This window comes from Notamacropus eugenii, chromosome 2 (assembly GCF_028372415.1).
Source record: "Notamacropus eugenii isolate mMacEug1 chromosome 2, mMacEug1.pri_v2, whole genome shotgun sequence".
Classification (NCBI taxonomy): Eukaryota; Metazoa; Chordata; class Mammalia; order Diprotodontia; family Macropodidae; genus Notamacropus; species Notamacropus eugenii.
Window position 1 is genome coordinate 255796480 of NC_092873.1, and position 25567 is coordinate 255822046.

The following is a 25567-nucleotide window of genomic DNA, read 5'->3' on the forward strand; positions in this document are numbered from 1 at the left end:
ATCCTGCTTCTCATCTGGAGGTCATACAAGGCCAAATGCCAGGAATGCATGAGTTTTGTGCATTTACATGGCTTCAAAGGAAAACAAATTAGTAATCGGAGCTTTGTGGAAATGACTGGTCCAATAGTCCATGACTCTGCCCAATGTTGTTTTGCTTTGATTTTCCTTTATATTTTACTTAGATTCTCTGATAATGTTCACATCCAAATTTTCCCATGATAATTTTCAAGTTTGGTGTACCTGCAATTGCACTTGCTTCAATAAATGTGCTTCCCACTCCCCTTCAAAAAAGAAACCCTCAATTATATTATAGTTGTTGATAACTTTCTGAGTGCTAGACTGACCTGGGTAAGAGATGATGGTTTCATGATGACTATCATCAAGGCATGATGAGATATGCTTCTCACAGAATCATCAATTATCTGTTTGAAGGATCAAGATGGACCCTTCCCCCCTTCCAATCTGATATGTCTGGCTTTTCTCTTGCCCCATTACACTACTACTTTCTGTCTATTCTTCTCACTCCATTAGGCACCTATATATCTGTGCTAAGGATATCACATACACATCTTCAAAAGTTAATCCATGACATTTTCATTTTGCTCCCTATTTGTCCTACCAGTGAAATATTTGGTGATATGTACATATATATTTACTCCTTTGCTTCAATTCTCAAAATATCTCCTCTTTTCACTGACTGAATCTGCAGTCTACTACTGAACCATATTTTCCCTTCTCATGATGCCCTCTTTAATTTCTTAATTTAATTTCTCCTTCATTTCTTATTTCATATTCTGTCCTACAGGATTTTAGAAACTGCTCTTGTTTCTTACTCATCACTGTAAATTTTCTTTTTCCTATATCAATGTGTTTCGTTGGAGATCTTTGTCTGTTTCCTTGATATTGTGTAGAGATAGCCGACATGACTAGTGGGTACCAATATATGGAAAATCAGTAAGTAGCTTGTGGAAAGAGAGAATGAGCTTCAACTTTCTGCCTGTACAGGTTTGTAAAGCTGCCTTTACTGTTAATAAAATGAACTATGATATATCTTAAATCTTAATATCTTAAATCACCATTTAAGTTATCCTATACCTCCTCACTAAAAACTTGACACAGAAGACATTCAGTTGAAATGAGATAAGTCAATGAATCAATAAACATTTTTAACTGCTAATATGTACTGGGCACTCTGTCAAACTCTGACAAAAATAATTAAATTAGTCCCTAACCTCAAGAAACTTAGTTTCTATTAATAACTTTTTTTTTTGTAGAAAGGGCCCAATTCTCCATGTCATTTTAAAATCTAGTAATTTGGCACAAAAGGCTGAAATTAAAATCATAATATAAAATATATATATAAATAGAAATTATTCATTTTATTCATATTCACCAAATAACTTTGCTACCTCAACAAGCACTAGTCATATATTCTAGTTATTAATGGGCAGAGAGAGACTTATCCATACCAAATAAAGGAAACTTAATTTGAAATTATTTAATATGTACTGAAGTCAGAAATACTCATTGTTGCTTTGTATTTTAATTTTTATTAACTATAACCATCAACAAAAATTCAAATACATAAATAAATAAATAAAACTGATTGTACCTAAAATGGTAAATTCCATTATTTATGAGAATTTTTTTTAATCTGTCTCTGGTGAGATAATAATCTTGTTTTACCCCATGTATTTTCTTGGGGTATTTTTTTTTTCAGATTTTGTCATTGTTATTTTTTCTTTAACACAGTCTGTCAAATGCCTATGTTGTTACTCTGATTTTACTTTCTTTACTCTATCCCTTCAAATGTTTTCCCATTCTTTATAATAATTTTCATATCTGTCATTTTTTATGGAGCAATAATATTCCATTATTCTCATAAGTCACAATTTATTCAGCCACTCCACAAATACTGGGCAAATGGGATAAATTTTTGCTGTGATAAATGATATTCCTTCAAACTTTTTTATGGATCTTTTTTTCTTTTGATTTTAGCAATAGGGTACAGCTCTGGTTGTGAGTCCAGTGGGTCACAGGGTATATTCTTTGTGATCCTTTTATATTAAACTTTCCCTAATTGAAAGAATGGCTGCCTGAACTGATGAATACAGAGGTGTTGTTGGGTGTCATGAGGGCCTGGACTTAAGGACCATTTTTAATATATTCTGGATGCACAACCTTAGGTACATCACTTACCTGAACATTTAGTTTCTCGTGAAATTCTGTAAGACTAGGTATAAGTTGCAGAATAGTTGCCAAACTTCATTGCTTGAGGGCATTCCCTCACCAAGAGTCTTCTAGATCAGAGATGTCAAACTCAAACAGAAACAGGGGTCTTTAAAATATATTCAGGATCCCTTTAAGTAGGGGTTAAGTAGTTGACTTAGAAAAGCACATATTAATATTATTTATGTTGCACTCTGTTTTTATTTACTTTAAAAAGTATTGCCATTGTCTTTTTACTGATTTGGTCAAATATTTCTCAATTACATTTTAATCTGGTTCAGGGGATAAGGAGAAGCTCCCAGGATTGTTGCATGTAGCACTCAGCCAGGCCTAATGTTTGACAGCTCTGGTCTAGAGTAAAAAAATCACAGGTTGGGAGCCACCCAATACACCACTTATCCCTCCTTCAAAAGCCCAACTTTGTTGTTTAAAATCTATGTTATAGTCAAGTTCAGAATTAACCAATTATCATTACTGCAGTTTGGTTTCAAAGTTTCCATACAATAGTTTTGTTTCACATTAAAAAACAAACAGAAGGGACTTAATGTATTTGGGGGCAAATTTTCCTTTTTATTATAGGACAAGATTTAAAGGAGTAAATTTGTGGATCTCTTTTCCACTCATTCCTTTATCTCATTTATTCACTTTCTATCCTATACAATCTGACACCAAACTATTCCTACCCAAAAGAAGCAATTACTTCTCACCCACCAGCATAACAAAATAGTACAGGGAAATATCCTGCGCATAGCTAGTAATTAATAAATACTTATTGAGCTGAATTGATGTTGGGGGTTTGGAGGTTGGTTTCAAACACCTGGCTGTCTGGATTTGAAGATATCACCATTGATGGTAATTATTATTTGAGTATATGGGTATAATTGACAAAAGGAAATAACATGGGACTAACAAGCCTTCTGTGCAATGCAAATTAAGACAGTTCTGTCACATGTTGACTGATTATTGGCACACAACCTGTTGCTGTTGGAAAAAAAATGATTCTGTTGTCTTTGGGTTAGCCTTGGTTTCAAAGAACCACATTGTTCTCCTTAAAAGGTTAGAAAATAGAAAAAAAACCCTTAGAAAATACATATGTATGTATATGTATATGCTTATGTATGTGTGTGTGTATGTGTGTGTGTGTGTGTAAAGATATATAAACACCTATGCTGAGAAACTCTAAATTTTTATTTTTTATCAGCTTGATTAAGTCAAAAAAGCCTCCTTTTTGTCCCTATAAAATGGGGTTGTGGATCTGGTCAACTTCATATACTGTTAGAAAATCTTTCAGCAAACCAAAAATATTATTTCAATACTCTATAAATCCAAGTTGTTAGTCTTAGTAGATTCTTATTTATTGCTTATTTTATTTCAGGTAATGTCAATCAATAATTTAAAATGAGTGATATAGACTATAAGGTACTACTTTAAGTTCAACAAATTAGATAATTTTATACATTGAGCTTAACAGGCACCAATGTGAGATGAATAATTTCCATATAATATGAACTGAAACATTTCTTATATCAAACAAAATTAATAACTAAGTTATCACAATTTGGGAGAACTTTATTGTATTACATTTTAATACAAAATTTATATAACTTTAGAGTGTTAATTATTTTACTCTTTCTGCAGTAATAAAGAATCCATTCTCAAAACATCACAGTCTCTGAAAACTTCACAGTCTCACTTGAGTATATCTTTTTTGAATTTTACTACCCTTAACAGGCTCTTTGCTCTAGCAACATCAGACTAGGCAGAGTTACTTGCCTCCACATCGTTGCACGGTCTGTCCTTCATGGTCTGTCCTCCACATTATACTCCTTCCTGAATGGCTGTATTTCATTCTAAGTGAGATTGTGATAAGACCTTAGCCTGAAAGGGCCAGGGTTTCACATTGCATCCTGGGCCATCTCCAGTTGTTCTGATGAATATCAGGCAGTTGCACCCAGATGGCTCAGGAGAAGAAAGTGAGGCTGGTGACCTTGCACAGCCCTCCCTCACTCAAATCAAAGTCAACTGCAAGTCATGTCATCATCTTGATGTTATGGTCTTCTTCCAGAATGCAGGGCAAACAGAACAACATGAAATCCCTAGCTCCCTTCAAGGCTTTGAAAGAAAGAAAGAAAGAAAGAAAGAAAGAAAGAAAGAAAGAAAGAAAGAAAGAAAGAAAGAAAGAAAGAGAGAAAAAGAGAGAGAGAGAAAGAGAGAGAGGGAGGGAGGAAGGAAGGAAGGAAGTGCTGGATATATAGGTAGATGACAGAGAGCTAGAAGACAGCTAGACAGATGGAACAACAGACACAGCATGTTTACATGTTATACCCTCACAGAAGAATGTCTTTTCTCTGAGGGTCTCATTTTCCATTTTGATTTTGTAGACCCAATGACTAGCACAAGGTCTTGAACTTCATAAACACCTGTTGGATGGAATGGGAACAAATTCTATCAAAAGCCAAAAGGTTCACTGAACTAGCTCCTTCATTTCCTTTGTTCTAGCACTTGAAAATTCAAAAGCAGCATCCACTCTCTCCTTCTATTAAGCAGAAAGGATGAGGCTTTCCCCTACTCTAGATTTAAGCAAATCCCTCTACTTTCAGCCTTGGTACAACTCCCAGTTAGCTCCTCTAGGGCCTTGCTCCACCAATAATTTCCTCATTTTTTCATGCACTTTCATTTTCACTTTTGCCTTTGCTTGCAAACAAATTCATCTTCCAAAACACACACACACACACACACACACACACACACACACACACAAGTTCATCTGATCCTTATACTATCTATCCCTCTCCATGATTTGCTAAACTTCTTAAAAAGCTGCCTACAAATGATTGCTGACACATACTCATCATTTTGTCCCTCTTCAATCCCTTGCTATCTGCCTTCTGCCATCATTATAGTGAAATTACTCTCCCAAGGGTCACCAATAACCAGCTGCCAAATTCAATAGAGTTCCTTTTTTTTAAGTTCATTTTTCCTTATGCCCAGTTTTTCTCTGTGAGGAGGACTGCATCAACACTGCCTCTTATGTTAAGCTGCTTGGCATGGGGTTCTTTCATTGAATTTCTGAATAGGGAAATGATTATCTCTCGTGCAAAGATTTCTCCTAGTTCAAGGGTTATTATCTTCATGAAGTCCCAAATTTCCAGGAAGGGATATTAGGGGGTATAGAAGGAGCACAGACATATAGAACCCAGTCTTTCATGAAGCAAAGAAATCACTTCCATCAAGGTCTCCAGGTGAAGCCAGAAAAAGGAACCAAAAGAACAGTTTCATTGCAAAGCACATAGCGAAGTGGTGAAGCAATACCTAGCAGCAGCCAGAAGTGACCAGGGCGTCAGGGGAGCAACGTCCAGCAGCGACTACACTGCCAGCAGAAACCCGCAGGTTGCAGGCCTGGTGGAAGCACTGGAACAACATGACTGGAAAACATTAACAGCCCTGAAGGGTCACTCGTTGCATATGCATTGACAATGTGTTCTCCATACGTATCCCTCCAACCACACTGCCTGGCTACACATTTCTTTATGTGTAAATCCCTCCACATGTGAAAGATAGCTATATATGTTCCTTATATATGTCTATTCTCCCTGATTACGTGCCCATTTGGGGGAGAGTACATCCCAGGTTTACGGGGTGTATGTTTTATTGCCACTTGTCTCACTCCACTATTCATAAAATGCCTTTGCAATGTCCTCTGACTGCCTGGACAAGGTAAACACAGCAGTGAGGACTAGTGAGTTATAGCTAAATGGATATGAATCAATAGAGTATCCTGAATACTGGCCAGCATCATCTTCAGGACTCATTCTCTGAGTTGTGGGGTACCCTATGTGCTATTCCAATACAGAAATAGAGAAAATAATTTAGTAAAAATATCTATTCAAAATCTTTGTTTCAGTTTTTTTGAAAAACCCTTACAGTACTTCTTTTAGCTTTCCTCAAGGGAAAAACAATTTCATTTCGTAGACCTATACAAAAAAACTGTATCATACAATAATAATGAAGGAAATTAAAAGGGAAAGGAGGCCTCATGATTGAAGAATTCATTTTTGAAAAGATCCCTCAAAGGATAAATTTTTAAATGCTAACATTTAACGACCAGGGGAAGGTCGCATTCAAATTTCAAGACTCATAATCTCAGCAGCTAAGATTTCTAAAAATATGTGGCAGAGATTTTAATGCATGTGTGTTTATGCACATATATAGAGAGAGCTATACATAATCTTATATACATATTTATAAAGTATATAGCTTCTGCTCACTATAGCATAAGGTTAAACATACAATGAAGGGATTACAGATTTATACTAAAATTTGAAGCTTCATGTCATTGAAAAAGGCATGGTAATTTTAATTTCATTCATGTAAGAAAATATAATTTATGTAGTTTTACCATCAATCTGCAATTATTTTCCTTTGTGCTTCCTATATGTGTATGAGTACATATGTATATCCATATATTTACGCATCTGCATTCACACATAAATGTAGTACAGATATGTATGTATATGCATGTGTGCCTACATTCATATATGTACACATCAACAGAGCTCTGCAGATGAAGGGAAATTCCTCCCTCACTTGGACTCAACTATAACAGTGAACAGATTTAGTCCAATTTTTCACCTTATTGTTGTTGTTGTCCAAGTTTATTTATAAATCTCAAAATAAAAGGAAATTTGGCTTCCTCATTGTGGTATTTGCATGACAGTTTAAACTTCTATATGAAATGATGTTGTGCACATCAATGTCTTTTCCTTTTACTTGTTCCTATGTTTTACGCCAATAGCTTGTTTTAGAATAGGTCAGGTTCAAGCTATTATAATTGCCTGGTCTGTTTTCTTCTCCCCTTTGTCCTTTCCTCAGGGATGGTGCTCAATTTGATCTTTGCTCTAACTAGCCCATGGTCTGACTATAGACAGAAAGCTCATTCAGTAATAGTTCCCACATCGGTAATCAGTTGTTGCTTAGCTGAAAATTTCTTGTATTTTTAAACATGATGTTAGTATTTTGGCTGACCTTATCCAATGCTTTTTACTCTCTTCTAGAATTATTAGTTATTATTAGTATTCTTAGTATTCAAGCAGGAGTTTCTAAGTAGTCTGCAGGTCTTTGTCCTCTTTTCTATCTTTATTCTGAACCATATTATCCAGCATTTTTCACCACATGATCATAGATTTGGAGTTAGAAGAGTGGAAGAAAATCTTTGCTCAGCATGGTAGACAAAAGCTTGCTTAAAACATTTTTTTACTCATTTGTAATTATTCTAAATCCAAGCATAGCTCTGCTTGAGACAAAAATAAAGTGACAGGATGCCCTCATGCCCTTGGATGGTTCTTCTCTCAAGTCATTCTGATGTCCTAATTCAAAGAATTCTTGAACAAAGAATATTTCAAAATTAAGACTGTGCTAGGGCCCAGACCTTGAGAATAGTTCATTTAACAGCTCACTTCACTAAATAAAATAATAATCATTTAATTTTCAGTCCACCCTCTAAGAATTATTTCACTAAAGTCATTCAATCCATCTTACTATTCTCTTAAAGGACTCTCCTTTCTAGCTGGTAGGTGCCACTCAAACTTTAATTGGTTAAAGGCATCAGAGACTTTTAATATGTTTGCTATTAAGTGACAGGTGAGGCATGGAGCAGGAAGACTGTTGTTGTGTTTGTCCTTCGTTCTCGAAGACGACTATGACATCAAGATGATGACATGACTTGCAGTTCACTTTGATTTGAGTGAGGGAGGGCTGTGCAAGGTCACCAACCTCACTTTCTTCTCCTGAGCCATTGGATCCAGTGGTCTGATATTCATCAGGATGACTGGAGATGGCCCAGGATGCAATGTGAGACCCTGACCCTTTCAGGCTACATAAGGTCTTATAGCATTCTCATTTTGAGTGAGATACACACATTGAATGAAAAGGCTTCTGGTCTATTCTATTGAAGCAGGAAGACTAAGCTTGGTGGCAATGTTTGTCTTTGTCATGGAGGGTATCCTTTGTAGAGCATTAATTAAGAGCTAGTATAGAGTAGGCATTATGCTAAACTGGGGATACAAATATAAGAGATAGTCTCTAAAAAATTTACATTCTTGTAGAAGACAACCACCATAAAGGGGACTAGTATACAAAGAAAAATGAAAGATGAAAGTGAATTCCCACTCGAAGATCTTTTAACAAAGACTACTCTCAAATGACCTTGTACATTATTTCTCAAAAGGGCATACCTCTTCCTCATGAAGGGAAAATGTATTGTCCAAGTTAGAGAACATGTATTTCATCTTCCTAGAGGAACAGAACAATAGAAAAACTCTAGTGTATAATCTATGGATGGGAAAAGTAACAAATTAGAACCAGAATCAGCATATTCAATAACCAGAATCATGAAATTCTGACCCCTCTTCTTCCAGTGTCTCAACTAACAGAGCAAAAAGAGAAAAAAATCCCTTTGAATGTGCAGAATTTGAATTATAATTAAAAAAACCCCAAATTTCTAGTCTCCTCTCTGCTATTTTTCTTTTATTGTTAGAGCAAAAGTTAAATGGAACAATTAAATTGTTGCCTCTTTTGTGTGTGAACAAGGCTACTTATTTGTGAATTTCTTAAAATCTATTATATTTTGCAAATCATGTAAAGAAGGAAGACTCATATTGGATTCTAGAGATGGCATGATCTCTGGGAAAGAAACATTGCTGGTCAGAACTACCTTCCAAAAATTATATCCACGCATAAATTTTCTTCTAATCTAGAGTTACTAGCTAGGGAGAGGATATCTATTGCCACTATTTAAAGCATACTTCAACATTTGTGGGCACAAATTATTCTTCCCTAGGTTTCTTTGCTATCTGTGCTGTTTGTGTATGCATATGTTTATATATTTTTTTAAAAAAAAACAAAAACCCCTTCATGGCTTCAAATTTTAGATCTGACTGAACTATAAATTTTACTATAAAGTTTTGTTCTCTTATCTCTTGTGGCATATCACGTGCACTTCAGGGATTACTCAGGTCTAATGTGCTGAGTCCAAATATTTTACCTGTTGCTAGTGACAGATATTATGTTTTAGAGAGACTATTAGGTACCAGCTGGTTGTTACAGTTTGTGAACTAACAATGACATTTGTGTTGGCATCAGAGCAACATCTCTATTTCAGTAGTACTGACACCTCCACTGCCAAAACAGAGAAAATCTATGCCATCATATTGTTATGGCCTCAAGCTATTCAGGATAAAAAATAAAATAAAATACTACAAAATATAAACAATGCAGTAAAATATTAGCTACAATATTGCCTATCCCGATAAACTAAAGAACCAAATTATTCTGAAATTTTTCTTAGAATTCAAAAACTTTTCAAGAAATCACTTTCCCAAGGTGATAGACTAAAGATGCAAAATCAGACATTTATTTTTAGATAAGCCCAATGTGGGAATTTGCTTTGTTTGACTACACATATTTGTTGCGGAGGCTTCATCTTTCTTCTTTCATTCAACTGGGGGAGAAAAAAGGAGGAAGGGAACAAGCCTTTCAATGTTGCCCTCTATGCGTTGGGAGCTATGCTAAATTCTATTTAACACGTATCATCTCATTTGATGCTCAGCATAGCCCTGTGAGGTAGGTGCTATCCCACTGTACAGGTGAGGAAACTGAGAATAAGAGAGGTTAAGTAAATTGCCTAGGGTCACACAGCTATTAAGAGTCTGAGGGTGGATTTGGGCTCAGATTTTCCTGACTCCAGGCACAGAGATGGATGCAATGTGCCACTAATGGCCAAGGGATGTACAAGAAAAAGAAAATAAATTCTTGTTCATTGAAACAAATAATTGCAAAAAGTTCTACACTTACCGAAGAAGACTGGATTAGAGACTGGATCAGTAGTTTCACTACTTTGGGAACTCCCAAGTAAGGGAGCATCCCTAATAGTACAAGTGAGCACTATACAGTCTTAGAGAGAATCCTAGAATGTTGATAAGTTGATTGACTTACCTGGGTTCATTTGGCCAATATTTATCCAAGGCAGGGCTTGAATCTAAGCCTTCATGGCTTCTGGGTTCTTTCCCAGTTATCCTGATCTATATTTCAGCACTGGACCCAGATAACTCCGGAGGAGAAAGAGAAGCTGGTGACTCTGCACAGCCCTCCCTCACTTAAATCCAATTCACTTGCATGTCATGGCATCACCTCCTGATGTCATGGTCCTCTTTGAGAAGTAAGGACAAGCCACAATCGTGGCTTCCACATTACCTCTCTAGCCACAGTGCAACACTGCTTCATACACTAACCAAATGCTATATACATACAAAGGTAAGCACAAATTCAGATTGCTTGAGCTTATATTTAAGATATTCAATAATCCATAGCACATTTTCTAAAAAAAATAATAATTCTGCAAGTCAGGAAATTGGGCAGGAAAAGATAGTAAAAGAAAAAAAGCAATATTCTGGGTTAAATGGAACATAAATGTAAAATATCATTATGGAGGATGACAGAAACATTAACACTGAAACTTCTCCCCTCCCCCTATCCTCCGTACTATTAGCTGCTAACCTCTTATTCCTTCTATTAATATCACTTCAGGGAGAAGTTCTTAGAATTGCAATGAATCAATGCCCTAAAACTTGCACAATTCCTTAGAAAAGTTGATACAAGCAGATCAAAAGGACCTCTAACTAAAAGCTGTGTCAACAGGAATAGGAGTATCATTTAAGTGAGGGGAAAAAAAATACTTTTGGTGATGGTTATTATATGGGAGTCACGTCAGTTATTGGTTCTGTCTTCAGACCATTTGTTAGCAGAAATAAATCACAATGAATTCTAATTCTCATATGGGACTTGGGATCTTAGATATACATTTCACAAACTGATAGCATCATTCTTTTCTCCCAAAAAAACATTGTATTTTGGCCAGGTACTTACTGCTCCAGTTCCATTGCAATCTGGGGAATGGCAAATGCCACTCATCCTGTTTGAAATTAGGACATCGTCCCAGCAAGATGGACCCTTGGAGAGAAAGAGAAACGAAATGTTTAATAATCTAAGGGTAATGCATTTCATTTTCCATTGAAGTTTGTTTAAATCTATTACTCTGCCTTATGAAATGACAACAAAAATACTACTACTCTTGAGGAGAATGAAACATTTACTCAGTTTCATTATATACTCTTAATCTGGCTTTATTCCCTGGCAACAAGGTTTTCCTATCTAATTCTTTTAAAATTCTGGATAGGTGAGAGGAGGAAGAATCCTAGTTTGTTTGAAGATACAAGAATGATTCCTTCATTTTCAAAGGAGAAAGAAATTCCTAAATGGTATTTGAAATCATTATATTTCTGTTCTTACTACAACATTTTCACAGCTAAGCATTGTCTAAAAAATTGCAAAGGGAAAAACAAAGATTTTTGGGAAGATTCTAAATGCCACACAATTATATGTCAAATATAATGAACCCATTTCACTGATAACAATTGCCCAAAATATTAATCTTTAATAATGACTTATAGGTGATAGAATAGTCTCAGGGTAAAGGTCAAGACCAATTTCAATTCTGGTTCTGTTCCTAACAGTGCCCTTAGTGACCATGAGCAAATAATGATTTCTCAGGGACCCAGGACACAATTCAAAAATGCACTTTGCAGAAGAGTTGTTCATCTGCTCTGGCAGAGAAAATATTTTTTCACCAGGAAATTCTTATACTGATTAAACCAAAACACCAGATAAAAATCACCAAAGACATATATATACATAAACACAAATTACATAGCCATATTTGGTCTGGATGTATGATTTCATCATTGTAAGAAGAGAGAGAGATACATATTGGTATGTGTGTATTTTATATGCATATGGACAGTGTGATTATTTTCCATGATTTCCTCCCAAATTACAGAGATGAAAACTAAAGCCCTAAGGTAAAAAAGAGTAAGAAATATAAACAAGGTAAAATAAAATTAATGCACTGGCTACCAAGTCATCCTCAGTTGCATGTTAGTGCTTTTATTTCCTATAACTTGGGGGTCTGAGCAGGGGAAGGCTGAGGGAACCTCTGCTGATGAGGGATGTCAGGCCCGCAGTATTGCTGAGAAGTGACCAGCATGCCTGGTGAATGCAGAAGCAGTGGGACTGGGATACTGATGGCTGTAGACCCTTTCAGAAGGGTGGAGTTCATGGATTTGGTTCTAGGCCAGAGAGGAGAACTGAAGAAGAACCTAAGGCCAGAGGCACAATCCTCTATACCGCAGGACTAGAGCTGATTGCAACAGGTTGCTATAAATTAAAAAAAAAATGATCAGGCAAGGGAGAAAGAATCCAAACACAGAAAGTTACTATGAGAATTGAGAAGACCATTGTTTGTCTTCAGAGGAGGATACAAAGTAAAAAAAAAAAAGACCCTTCTAACCCCAAAGAGTAACAGCAAATGGTCACCTGCCCAAAAAATGAATTCATAGAAGCACTTTAAAAAAAGACTAAAAATCAAATAAGAGAGACTGAGGAAACATAAAAAAAAAAGAACAATTCAAGAAAAACAAGAAGATTATGACAAGAAATTAACAAACTGGAAAAGGAAATCCAGAATCTTAAGGACCAAAACAACTCCTTGAAAGTTAGACCTGGGTAAGGGAAATCAGCAAAGTTATGAGACCAAGAAATAATAAAACAAAATATAGAGAATAAAAAAATAAAAGAGAATGTGAAACATCTTGTAAGAAAAACAATGGATCTGGAGAACAGATGAAGAAGAGAAAACATAAGATTAATTGGACAACCAGAATGCTACCAACAAAAAAAGAATCTTGATAGAATAATGTAAGATGAAAGAAAACTGTCCCGAAGTGTTAGAAAAAGAGTGAAAAGTAGAAACAGAAAACATCTACTGATCACCACCTAAAAGATATTCTTGGAGGAAAACCTACAGGAATATTATAGCTCAAGGAGAAAATATTATGAACAACAAGAAAAAAAAAACAATTCAAATATGGTAGAGCCAAAATTAGAATCAAACAAGACCTGGCAGTAGCTACACTAAAAGACAGAAGGTCTTGGAATACTAAAAATTGAAGAGTCAAAGAACTGTGGTTGCAGCCCAAAATATCACACCCAGAAAAGGTAAGGACAATCCTGAACAAAAAGGCGGGGGGGGGGGGGGCATTCAATGAATTGCCAGACTTTGAGGATTTTATTGCAAAAAGATCTGAAATTAACAGAAAATTTGACATAAAAGATCCAAGAAAAATATAAGGTAAATATCAAAGATTAATTACAAGGGACTCAATAAGGAGAGACTGTTTATTTTTTTATCTGAGGAAATATAAACTGTTTGTCTAAGATTGCAATTCGTAATTAGGTAGTTTGAAAGAAAGACTGGGACAGAGCTGAGTATGATGTGATTCTAAAAAGTAATACTGTCTAGGAAAAGATTAAAAGAGTAATTATCTTATACAAATGAGGTGTGAGAGCAGAACGGACACAGAGGAATTGGATGAGGTGGAGGCCTGGTAGTTCTGGAACCCTACTCTCATGAGGAATGGTTTAAAGAGGGAACAATATCTAGAAGGTTATCAAGTCTTCTAAATTCAGAAAGAAATAAAAGGCTAAGGGAACAGGGAGAGAAGAAGGATTTTTAGAGGAAAGAGGGAAAGGAATAGGATAAGGGGTAGGTATAGAAGGGTATCTAGATTAATGGGGGGGAGAGGATAAGGGAGGGATCTTTGGAAGAGGGTAGGTTAACTAAGAGGAGGGTAAGGTAGTGGGCAGAAGTAAAATAGAGGAGTCAGGAGGGAAATGAAATAAGAGATGCACACAAACATAAAATGAAGATCAGGCTTAGAATTTATTAGAAAAAATCAGGGATAGAAATCATGATCTCAAACAAAGTTAGACCTAAAAATAGATTTAAGCAAAAGAGAAAACAGGGAAACTACGTTATATGTCAGCCATATGAGTCAATATTGTTTTAGACTATTTAAAATAACGAGACAGTATAAGGTTGGAATATTGCTGTGTGTAGGAAATGACTAGATGGTGGAAGCAGAAAAATAGCGAAAGACTTGAACTTAAGAAGAAAGATATTATCCCCCCTTAGAGAAATAGGATAAACAAGTATAGCATGGTCTTACATAGATACATTTGAATGTAAATGTCTATATATGAGTATGATTGTAGATGTCTAAGTATATGTACATGTGTGTAAGTGTGGGCATGTGTGTATGTGTACATGTGTATGTATGTGTGCATGTGTATTTGCACTTAATCATAGCCTTCTTGAAGAAAGGGAGAAGAAAGGAGGGGAAAAGAACAATAAAAAGTGCACTGCATAGAACTAAAGAAAACTTACAAGGAAGTAAAGAAAAGATGGACACCTCTGAATGTAATGTGCGACATTTATTATATAGACTTCCTTGAAATGGCAATTCATTGCACTGAATTTTGAATCCTTGCATGTTCTGCTGGGTGCATGGCAATGCTTTTTATTTCTTTTATTATTTTGTATTTAAGTTTTAGTATTTAAGTTTATAATATGTTTCTTTTTTTCTTTTCTTATTATACATTTTAGTTTTAGAAAGAAAAAATGATAAGTCTATGATGCTCTCATTCTAAAGTAGACTTGGATTGTCCTTTTTTTTTTTTTTTACCAACCCATCATTACAAAATTTTACTGTTTCACATTTAAAGTGTTTCCAATGAAAATTTTATATTAGAACCTGTATGTGAGAATAAAAGGTCTCTTTTCATGTAATGGGATGATGAAGCTGTGCAATCACCCTGGCCTCTTTTTGAGGGCACATGCTTGTCTGAGATAACAAAGCAATCCCTGATTGGTGCCCGAGACTGGGACTTTCATGAAAAGGAACCTAATGAGAAGGAAGAAACTCCAACACTGTGGGACATAAAAGGAAGGAGAAAAGAGCTTTTGTTCTCCTCTGAGGTGTCTTCTTTGTTGGGTCACAGACAGAATCCACTCCCCCTTTAGACTCTCAGTCAGGGAAAGAGAGGATTTTTCTGCCCTCCTCTCACCCATCAGCCACAGTGGTTTATGAAAACATGTGCTTCTTTTGATGAGCCTGAGTCTGGACCTCTAGTCCCCAGCTACCTCTGTTTGGTGATATTTTTCCCCCAAAGTAACAGTCAGAAATGTACATTTACAATCCTATAGGTAATCTTCTAAGGGATAAAAGTCAGGGGTTTCTGAGCTGGGTCTTAGTTACCTAGCAGCTGGGAATTTCCATAACAGCTTCTCAGAGGAGATGCTATTTGGAAGATTCTGTACTTGAAAGAATTAAGAAAGTCTAAACCATGTCCCAGGTGATGGGGAGATTTGGACCTCCCTAAGTGTACAGGTGGAGCAGCTGGTGGCTCAGTGGACAGAGTACCAGGTCTAGGGTCAGGAAGACCTGAGTTCAAATTCAGCCTCAGCCACTTTCTAGCTGTATGAACTTGGGCAAGTCACTTAACCTCTAATTGCTTGACGAAAGGATCCACTGGAGAAGGAAGTGGCAAACCGCTTGAGCATCTGTGCCTAGAAAACTCCATGGATAGTGTGGTCCATGGGGTCACAAAGAGTAGGACATGACTGAACAACAAAGTCTACAAAGTTATTGTTTCATGTAATAAATATTATTGCACATTTATGAATCTTTCATATTTTAAGAATTGTGTATGTGTGTATATATGTGTGTGTGGTGGATAAAATATACAGCTATTCTATCCTGATTAAGTTTGTATAGTTAGTACGTCTCAATCACTTTCGGGAAGTCCCTGGACAGGATTTGAACTTTTGTTTGTTGAAGGGATTTTCTGAGGTTAGTCAGTCAGTAAATAAACATTTATTAAGCGCTTACCATGTATGGGCCAGGCACTGTGCTAAGCATTAGGGATACAAAAAGAGGCAAAAAAAAAAACTGGACTCTGATCTCTAGAAGTTCACAGTCTAATGGAACAAACACTACATTCTAAGTAAACAAATATGTTCAGAACAGCTATATATAGGATAAACAGGAAAAAAACTAAAAACATAAAGGACTAGAATTCATAGGAGTGGAAAAAGCTTTCTATTAGAGGATAGGATTTTAGTAGAACATAAAGGAAGCAGGGAAAAGCAGTAAGTAGAGCAGAAGAGGAAGAGCATTCCAGGTGCTGGGGACAGCAAGAGAAAATGCCCAAAGCTGAGAGATAGAGTGTCATGTTCCTGGAAAGGCACATTGACCAGCATCACCAGACTGAAGACTTTGTAGCAGGAAGAAAGGGATGAGAAGGTGGTGGAGGTAGGTAGGAAGTTTTGAAAGGCTTTGAATGCCATGGAACTCTGGGGCAAAGACAATGAGATGGAGGAACACTGGAGAACAAATTGGCTCTCCTCTCTTAGAATCAGGATCTCCAAGAACTAAATTGGGTCTAAGTTCAAAACAGATCCTCCATTTATGAGTGTTCCCTTCCTTCGCCATGCTCTCTGTAACAACAGCTTAAAATGAAAAATCTAGGGCCTCTTTCTGTTGGGATGAGGTGCATGGTTACTATCATATAAAGTTAGGTTAAACCCAAAGCTATCATTGTTACTAATATTAAATAGGAAAATTTATTTTCACAATGCTATAGACAGAGGCATTACTGAAGCTTAAACAAGTTAACTAAACAACTATTCAGCTCTGTCTAAGGAAAGATACTTAAGTTGACAGCCCTGTGAAATCAGAGAGGAGCCTGTAACAGAGGTCAGCAACTGAATTTAATGATGAATCCTTTAGAAGATAAGGCTTCCAAACTGTGGTAAGAGAGAAGATTTTTGAGAGTCCCTTGGACAGCAAGGAGATCAAATCAGTCAATACAGAAATAAATTACTTCAGGTGATTTGGAAAGTCAAATGCTGAAGCTGAAGGTTAAATACTCTAGCCACGTGAGAGATGGGACTCCTTGGAAAAGACCCTGATGTTGGGAAAGACTGAAGGCAAAAAGAAAAGGGGATGGCAGAGAATGAGATGGATGGATAGCATCATGGAAACAATATATATGAACCTGGACAGACTTTGAGAAATAGTGAAGGACAGAAGTTGTCTGGCATGCTATGATTCACGGGGTCATGAAGAATCAGACACAACTGGAAGACTGAACAACAACATGTATTTAATATACTTCAACTTCTCGACTTGCCCCAGTTCCCACCTCATTTAATACTCTTAAGTGAATATGAAGTATCATTTAAACATATTATTGTGCCTGTCAATATTTATATAATTGAAATCAGGAAATGAAGCAAAATCACCCAACTGAAAGGTAGGTATTACCATCAAAGGATACTAAAAGTAATAGAGGAAACATTAGGCAAGTGTTATGTTGTTTTCAAAGTTTTCAAAATTAAAATTTAAGTCACTGGTTCTGTGTCTTCACAGGTCAACTTAAGTGAAAAACTGAATTAATTATCTGGATAATTCACATGAAAAGAACACTTTTACAAACTTTAGAGTGTTAAGGCAAAAGATCTTTCCCCTTAAATTAGACAAGTAATGATCTTAATCTTCATGTCACATGGGAAATAGGTTTTTTTCTTCTTCTTAAAATCAGTTTCTCCTGTTTTTCAGAAGTATTTCTGCCTGTTTTTAATGAGTACAGTTTTAGAGCAGGACTATCATTATAGTCTTATGTAAGTAACACTTTTATCTATGTTGTCATATATCTCTGAATTTTTTACTTAAAGATATTTTTGAAGCATCAGATGAACACACATATATGTGTGTATGTGTGTACATACATATATGTATGTATAATGTGTGTGTATAAATAACAGTGACTGGCCCTATGATTTTACCAAAAAAGGAGGTTAGCACATGTATAAACTGTATCAGACTGACTACTCTCCTAGTATGCTGGAAGGGAGGGAGGAAGGGATAGAATTTGGAATTTAAAACTTTTTTTTAAATGTTAAAATATTGTTTCAACATGTAATTAGGAGAAGGGGGAAAATATTATAATGGAAAAGGGAACTGCCAATGACCAACATCCTCCACCTGTTCAAATCAATGCCTTCCAAGCAACTTGAGCCTGAGAGAAGAATCCAAAACATTTCAGTTCAATGGCTCTCAGGGTCATACAGCCAGTATGTGTTACAGGTGAATGACATGAAGGAAAAAAAAAACAAAGATGGGTACCCATTCAGTTTAAAGGTTAATATTCTGTCACCTGAGCTCTACGTTTTGGCTATGCTACTAACTGACCAACAATAGCATCCTCCCTGGCATTCAGTTTCTACAACTAAAAAGTAAGTAGCACCGGGGTAGCAGCAACAACATACACAACAACAAACATTTATATAGTGCCTTAAGGTTTGCAAAGCACTTTACAGATATTATTTCCTTTGATCCTCACAGCAACATTGGAAGGTATTATTACATTGGGATAATTATTCCCATTTTAAAGATAAGGAAATCGAGGCAGAAGTTGTGACTAGGTCAGTCACACAGCTAGCAAATGTCTGAGGAAAGATTTGAACTAAGTGACTGAGAAATCTCATTTCACCTCTAAGTGTCAAGTAGTGAACACCGAAAAGGGCATTGTCTCAGAAGTCCTGAGTTCCAGTCTCATCTCTGAAATTTACTGCCTGTCTGACCTTCTCCCTCCAGTTTCCTCACATGCAAAATGAGAGGGTTTGACTAGATCTTCTCTGAGGTCCATTCTAGCTCTAAATCTATAACTTGTTGTCAAATGAAGATAGAATACTATTCACACAGTACCACATTTCCTGAGATGATCCTGGTCTTTTTCCATTTTTCTTAAGTTGCCAGTTCTTCCGAAAAAGCAGATAAATCATGGATATCAAGTTGGAAGATAAAATGTGAATCCTGCTTTGAATCCATGTTATTAACCAGCTATATGACCTTGGAAAAGTCATTTAACTTGAACCCCAGTTTCTTCACCTGAAAAGTGAGAATACTTGTACTATCTTTTTCAGAAGGTTGTTATGATGAAAGAACTTCATAAACTTTAATACACAGTATGAAAGCATGTTACAACTACAACTTCAAGTTTAAGGTTCAAACCACTGACCTGTTGCTTAATCATTTTATGACTTCAGATTAGTCATTTCCCTCTCTGAGTCTCATGTTCCTTATCTATGAAACAGGGAAAATAATACTTTTTCACTGACTACCTCATAAAGACTTAATGTGAGTATCATGCATGATGTATACAAAGCATTTTTTTCAAACACCAAATGAGGAACGGACCCTCTTAAGTTCTTCTCCATGTCATATTTTCATGTAATGGTCACTGTCTCTTTGTAGATCTGACTTTGCATGGCAGGCTGTCTACTTTCCCCTTGCTACTTTCCTTACAATTGTAATATATCAACATAGATTCAACTCATCAAGTGTTTATTAGGTGAAAACTATGTGCAAGACAGTGTGCTAAATTTTGGGGATAAAAAGAAAAATAGACATTGCATTTCAAGGAACTTACAAATTAAGAACAGAGAGATGGATGATGTTGGTATTGTAAGATTAACTAAACAGACACCATTAACTGATAAAATCTACATATTTTTATACTAGATTATGCTACATTACAAAAAATATTAATAATAGCTAACATTTATGTAGTACATGTTGTGTTGGGCACGTATCAACATAGATATCTTAATTAGTAAATGTCATTGCTGTACTATTTCCTCTAAGTAGAACTCACTGCCTGAGTGCCATGGGTGATAACATATTCCTTTTTCCCAATTCTCTTTCAGTATACCCTCATGAAATTATTGCTTTCAAGTTCCCCCTGAAGGTTTTATCTTCATTACTCAACTAGTTGATATAATTCATTCAAACCAAGAGTATTTACTGAAATGCCAGGAACAAAAGTAACAACATGTTCCCTCTCGCCCCATCAATATATCTTCTTCCATAAATATACAAGACTTGGGCAGTACATATTGAAGCAACCTGTGTTCAAAGCAACTTGTGCTTCTGATTTCACATTGTCCCAATATCCTTTCTCTTTTTCTGTTATACTCAAAGTGCTGAGGGGCAGCTAGGTGGTGCAGTAGATAGAGTACCAGTGCAGAAGTCAGGAGGACATGAGTTCAAATCCCACCTCAGACACTTGACACTCACTAGCTGTGTGACCTTGGGCAAGCCACTTAACCCTGATTGCCTCATCCTGGGTCACCTCCAGATAAATATCTGGTCACTGGATTCAGATGGCTCTGGAGAAGAAGTCAGGCTGGTGACCTTCACAGCCCTCCCTCACTCAAAACAAAGTCAAGTGCAAGTAAAGTCATCATTTCTCTGATGGCATGGTCTTCTTCAGGCAATGAAGAACGAACATACAAAGTGCTGATCTCTAGGACTAGGAGCTCTGCTAGACAGTACAATCAGTTGGATTGTATGGATCTCATCTAAAGATTAATTCCCTTTTTCATCTCTCAGAGATGATTCTGTCTTACTCACAAGTAATTTCTACTCTCCTGGATGAGACTACAGGGTTGGGAGGAGAGGGAAGAAGAAATTTCCCTCCCCTTGCCAAACTTTAGGAAAGAGTCCTAAGACTTGGATAGAGGGATTGATTTCTTAGAGTGTTTTGGTTTTTGAAGGCCATCAGGATGATGACAAACTGAGGAGGATGGATTTAGTTAGAAGATTAAAGTTGGAATGATATAGTACAGTGGTGCTCAATCACACAACTTTGAGGTCAACTGAGTTAGGACTGCTCATACCCATTCCTTGCATGATTTAGCAAGCCAATTATCTGCTACCTTTAATTCTGTTAAGAAGTTGAATAAAGGCTTCTCCTCCACCCCTATTCCTCCTGGTTGTTGTTGTTGTGTTTGTCCTTAGTTCTTGAAGAGGATCATGATATCAAGATGATGACATGACTTGCAGTTGACTTTGATGATTTGACTGAGGGAGGGCTGTGCAAGGTCACCAACCTCACTTTCTTCAGGACAATATCAGTGCTACACCATATAAATAGCCAGGACCTGCAGCTCCTAGCACAAGAAGCCCAAGACAGAGCCCTCTCACCCTAGAAGCTGAGCTCAAATTAAAAAGAAAGGAAAAAGATCTAAAAACATAAGCAAAACAACAACAACAAAATCTGACCACAAAAAGTTATTATGGTGACAGGGAAAATCAAGATATATACTCAGAAGAAGACAATAGGGTCAAAATATCTATGGGCAAATCACCAAAGAAAAACAGGAAGTGGCCTCAAGTCCAGAAAGAATTCACTAAAGAGCTCAAAAAAGAGCTTAAAATCATATAAGAGCGGTAGATGAAAAATTGGGAAATAAATGAGAGTGATACAAGACAATTATGAAAAAAAGAATTAACAGCTTGGAAAAAGGAAACAACTACTTAAAAAGTATAATTGGCTAAATGGAAAATGAAGTACAAAAGCTCACTGGAGAAAATAACTCCTTAAAGATTAGAATTGGGCAAGTGGAAGCTAATGACTATATGAGACATCAAGTATCAATCAAACAAATTTAAAAGAATGAAAAAATAGAGGAAAATGTAAAATACCTCATTGGAAAACAAACTGACCTGAAAAATAGATCTAGGAGAAACAATATCAGAATCAGTGTACCTGGAGGTACCTGAACAGTATTTTTCATGAAATTATCAAGGAAAACTGCCCTGATATCCTAGAACCAGAGGGCAAAATAGGCATTGAAAGAATCCACTGATCATCTTAGAAAAGAGCTATCAAAATAAAAACTCCAAGGAACATTACAGCCAAACTGAAGAACTATCAGGTGAAGGAAAAAATACTGCAAGAGGTCAGAAAGAAATAATTCAAATATAGGGGAACCACAATCAGGATTACATAGGACATAGCAGCTGCAACATTAAAGGACCAGAGGTCATGGAACATGATATTCTTAAAGGCAAAGGAGCTAGGACTACAACCAAGAAATCACCTAACTGGTGAAATTAAACATAACACTCCAAGGTGGGGAAAAGATCATGAATGAAATAAAAGGATTTCAAGCTTTCATAAAGACCAGAGCTGAACAAAAAATCTGATCTCCAATATTGACACCCAAGAGAAGTCTAATAAGGTAAAAAGGAAAAAGAAAACACAAGGGACTCAATGGAGATGAATTGTACACAACCTTACATGGGAAAATGATCATTGTAATTCTTAAAAATTATATCACGAATTGTACAACTTGTAGGATTATGTGTTTACAGAGGGTATGGGTAGAAGGTGAATCTGAAAGAATGATAGAAAAAATAATTAAGGGATGAGAAAGAGGAGTACACTGGTTGCATAAGGAAAGGAGACATAGAATAGGGCAAATTATTTCACATAAAGAGGCACAAAGATCCTATTACATTGGAGGGGAAAATAAGTGAGTGGGCGTTGGGACATCACTTGAACCTTACTTTCATCAGAATTGCCTGAAAGACAGAATGGCTAACAGAAAGGAGGATAGATTGGGGGAGGAGGTAGTTAGAAGCAAAAGACTTTTGAGGAGGGACAGGGTGAAAGGAGAGACAATAGAATAAATGGGGGGGGGGGAATAGGATAAAGGGAAATACAGTTAGAAACAGTTACTATGAAAGAAATTTCTCTGATAAAAGCCTCATTTCTCAAACATATGAGTCAAATTTATAAAAATAAGAGCCATCCTCCTATTGATAAATGATCAAAAGATATGAACAATTTTCAGATGAAATAACCAAAGCTATCTATAACCATATGAAAACAACTTCTAACTTACTATTGATTGGAGAAAGGCAAATTAAAACAATTCTGAGGTACTACCTCATACTATGAGATTGGCTAATGGGGCAGAACAGGAAAATGATCAATGTTGGTGGTGATGTGGGAAAAATGGGACATTAATGCATTGTTGATGGAGTTGTGAACTAGTTCAACCATTCTGTAGAGCAATTTGGAACTATGCCCAAAAGCTGATCAAACCATGCATACCTTTCTTCCTAGCAATACTACTACTAGGTCTGTATCCCAAAGGAGATTAAAACAAAAGGAAAAGGACCTAACTGTACAAAAATACCTATATAGCAACTCTTTTTGGTAGCAAAGAATTGGAAATTTAGGGGATGCCCATCAACTGGGGAATGGTTGAACAAATTGTGATATGTGATTATGATGAAATACTATTATCAGAAAAGCCTGGAAAGACTTACACAAGCTGATGCACAACTAACAGTAATATTGTGCAATAATTAGCTATGAATTACTTCACCATTCTCAACAGTACAGTCATCCAAGACAACTCTGAAGGACTTATGATGAGAAATGCTATCCATCCTTCAAGAAAGAACTGATAGTGTCTGAATACAGACTGAAAAATACTTTTAAAAATTTTTCTTGAGTTTTTTTGGTCTATGTTTTCTTTCACAACATGACTATTATGGAAGTGTTTTGCATGACTACACATGTATAATCTATAACAAATTACTTGCCTTCTCAATGAGAGGGGTTGGGCAGGGTGGGAGGAAAGGACAGAATTTGGAATTCAAAGTTTTAAAATGAATGTTAAACATTTTTTTTATGTGCAACTGAGGAAAACACTAAATAAATACATTTTTTTTACAAGAACACTAAAAGTTGTAGTGACATGTAATTTGGAAAAATACTATTTTTAAAAAGGTAAAAATATGAGCCTACTCCCAGTATTTCATCCTGCATAATCTATAAATGTAATCAATCAGTCAAAAAAACATTTATTAAGCCCCTACTATATGCCAGACACTGTACTATGGCAAAAAACAAAGTGCCTCTCAAGGAACTTTCATCTTAGTGGAGAAGACTATATGCAAATAACTATGTACATAGAGGAATACAGAATAAATACAGCTGGTTCAAATCTGAGAGGAAAACAAACTTCACACGTCATTGTTTCTCTTAGTTGCATTCTATACCATGTCATTTAATTGAGCTGGAAAGATGCAAATGCTTAGGAATTCCCTGATCAACCTTCCTGTACACAATATTGCAAATAATCTCAGTTACAGGATGCTGCTTGACTGATGAATGAAACAGGCTTCCTGATTCAGTTTGGTTTCTTTGTTTTCAGTTTATTTTTCTGCTTCTTCAACAAACTGAAGCAGAAAGACAAAGGTCATCATGAGGGATGTATCGCTTCACTAGCAACATGGCAGTTTTCCCCCCAAATCATGAGATTTCTATCCACATGAACACCTCTCAATTTTCTTTCTGAAGAAACTTCCTGCTTCCTCTTGCCTAATCAATATCCCTTTAATGAACAATGTTCAAATTTGCTCATTAACCACTTTCCTTAACAGCTCTACTTTCTAACTAAGAGAACTTGATTTAATTTAGCAATTATTTACTGACTGTCATACTATATTTAAGTCATTGTGCCTCTCAATAAGATAACAAACTGTTATTTGAAAGAGCTTAGGGTTTGAAAATTACACTTCCTAGGACTAAACTCTTAAAATATTTAAAGAGAATGAATTTCTTTTTAAAAAAAAACTAGAAAAAGCAGTTTTACCACTAACCACATATTTTCTCCCTTACCAGTCATGAGACATATTTCCTAAGCTCTTAAGGGGCAGTGGTCTGTGTCATAGACGTTAGGCTGACATCTGGTCACAGTTAGTGGTTTTAGGGCAAGTCAATTAATGAACAAGTATTTATTAAGTGCCTACAAGTTCCTCGAATCTATGCTAAAAATTGTTACACAAGAAGTGAATGAGAGAGCTGATATTTGAACCTCTGACTCCACTCATCAGCAGAGATTATGCTTCACAAACCCACTTTCCCAATTCAATCTAATCCAACAAGCATTTATTAAATGCCTAATATGTGTAAGGTACTAGGCTAGACAGTGGAGATACAATGAGAAAATTAAAAAAAAAAAAAACAGTTCTACTGAGAGATCAACAAGGAAGATGTCAGGAAAAGCTTCATAGCTGTTATCTCCACCCAAAGTGAAATAGATTGCTTTCTGAGGTAATGAGCACTCCTGCCAATAATGATCTTTCTGGAAGAACACTTATCAGGAATCCTGACTCACTTCAAATTCCAAAAGGGCCTTTTTTATTTCCTATCCTGTATGTTGCCTTAACTTCTAACCACTGTCATCAAGGAGTAACAGCACAGTCCAAGGAGTTTAAAGTTATAAGGGACTTTATAGATGGTCTAGTCCAGTGGTGCTCAACCTATGGATCACAGACCCCTGAAGTTAACTGAGTTAGGACTGCCTGTGCCTTAACAGCTTTGCTATTTCTTCCACAATTACTTGTTTATAGTAACTATTGTCATTTTGTTTTTATTTCAAAAAGTACTTTTGTAGAATGAATTTATATCACTTTTCAAATGCATATGTATGCTTTTGTAAGATAAAATACAAATTGGA

The 25567-nt window shown here is 36.1% G+C and overlaps 1 protein-coding gene across 2 annotated transcripts in view; it reads right to left on the minus strand.

Annotated features, from left to right (window-relative positions):
• The window catches only part of PRKN (parkin RBR E3 ubiquitin protein ligase), a 1884374-nt gene that overhangs the window by 946462 nt on the left and 912345 nt on the right, over positions 1-25567 (minus strand). For both annotated transcript variants that reach the window (XM_072637710.1, XM_072637711.1), the window contains one exon: positions 11152-11235. In XM_072637710.1, coding sequence (XP_072493811.1) covers positions 11152-11235 — 84 coding nt within the window. The remainder of the gene's footprint in view (positions 1-11151; positions 11236-25567) is intronic.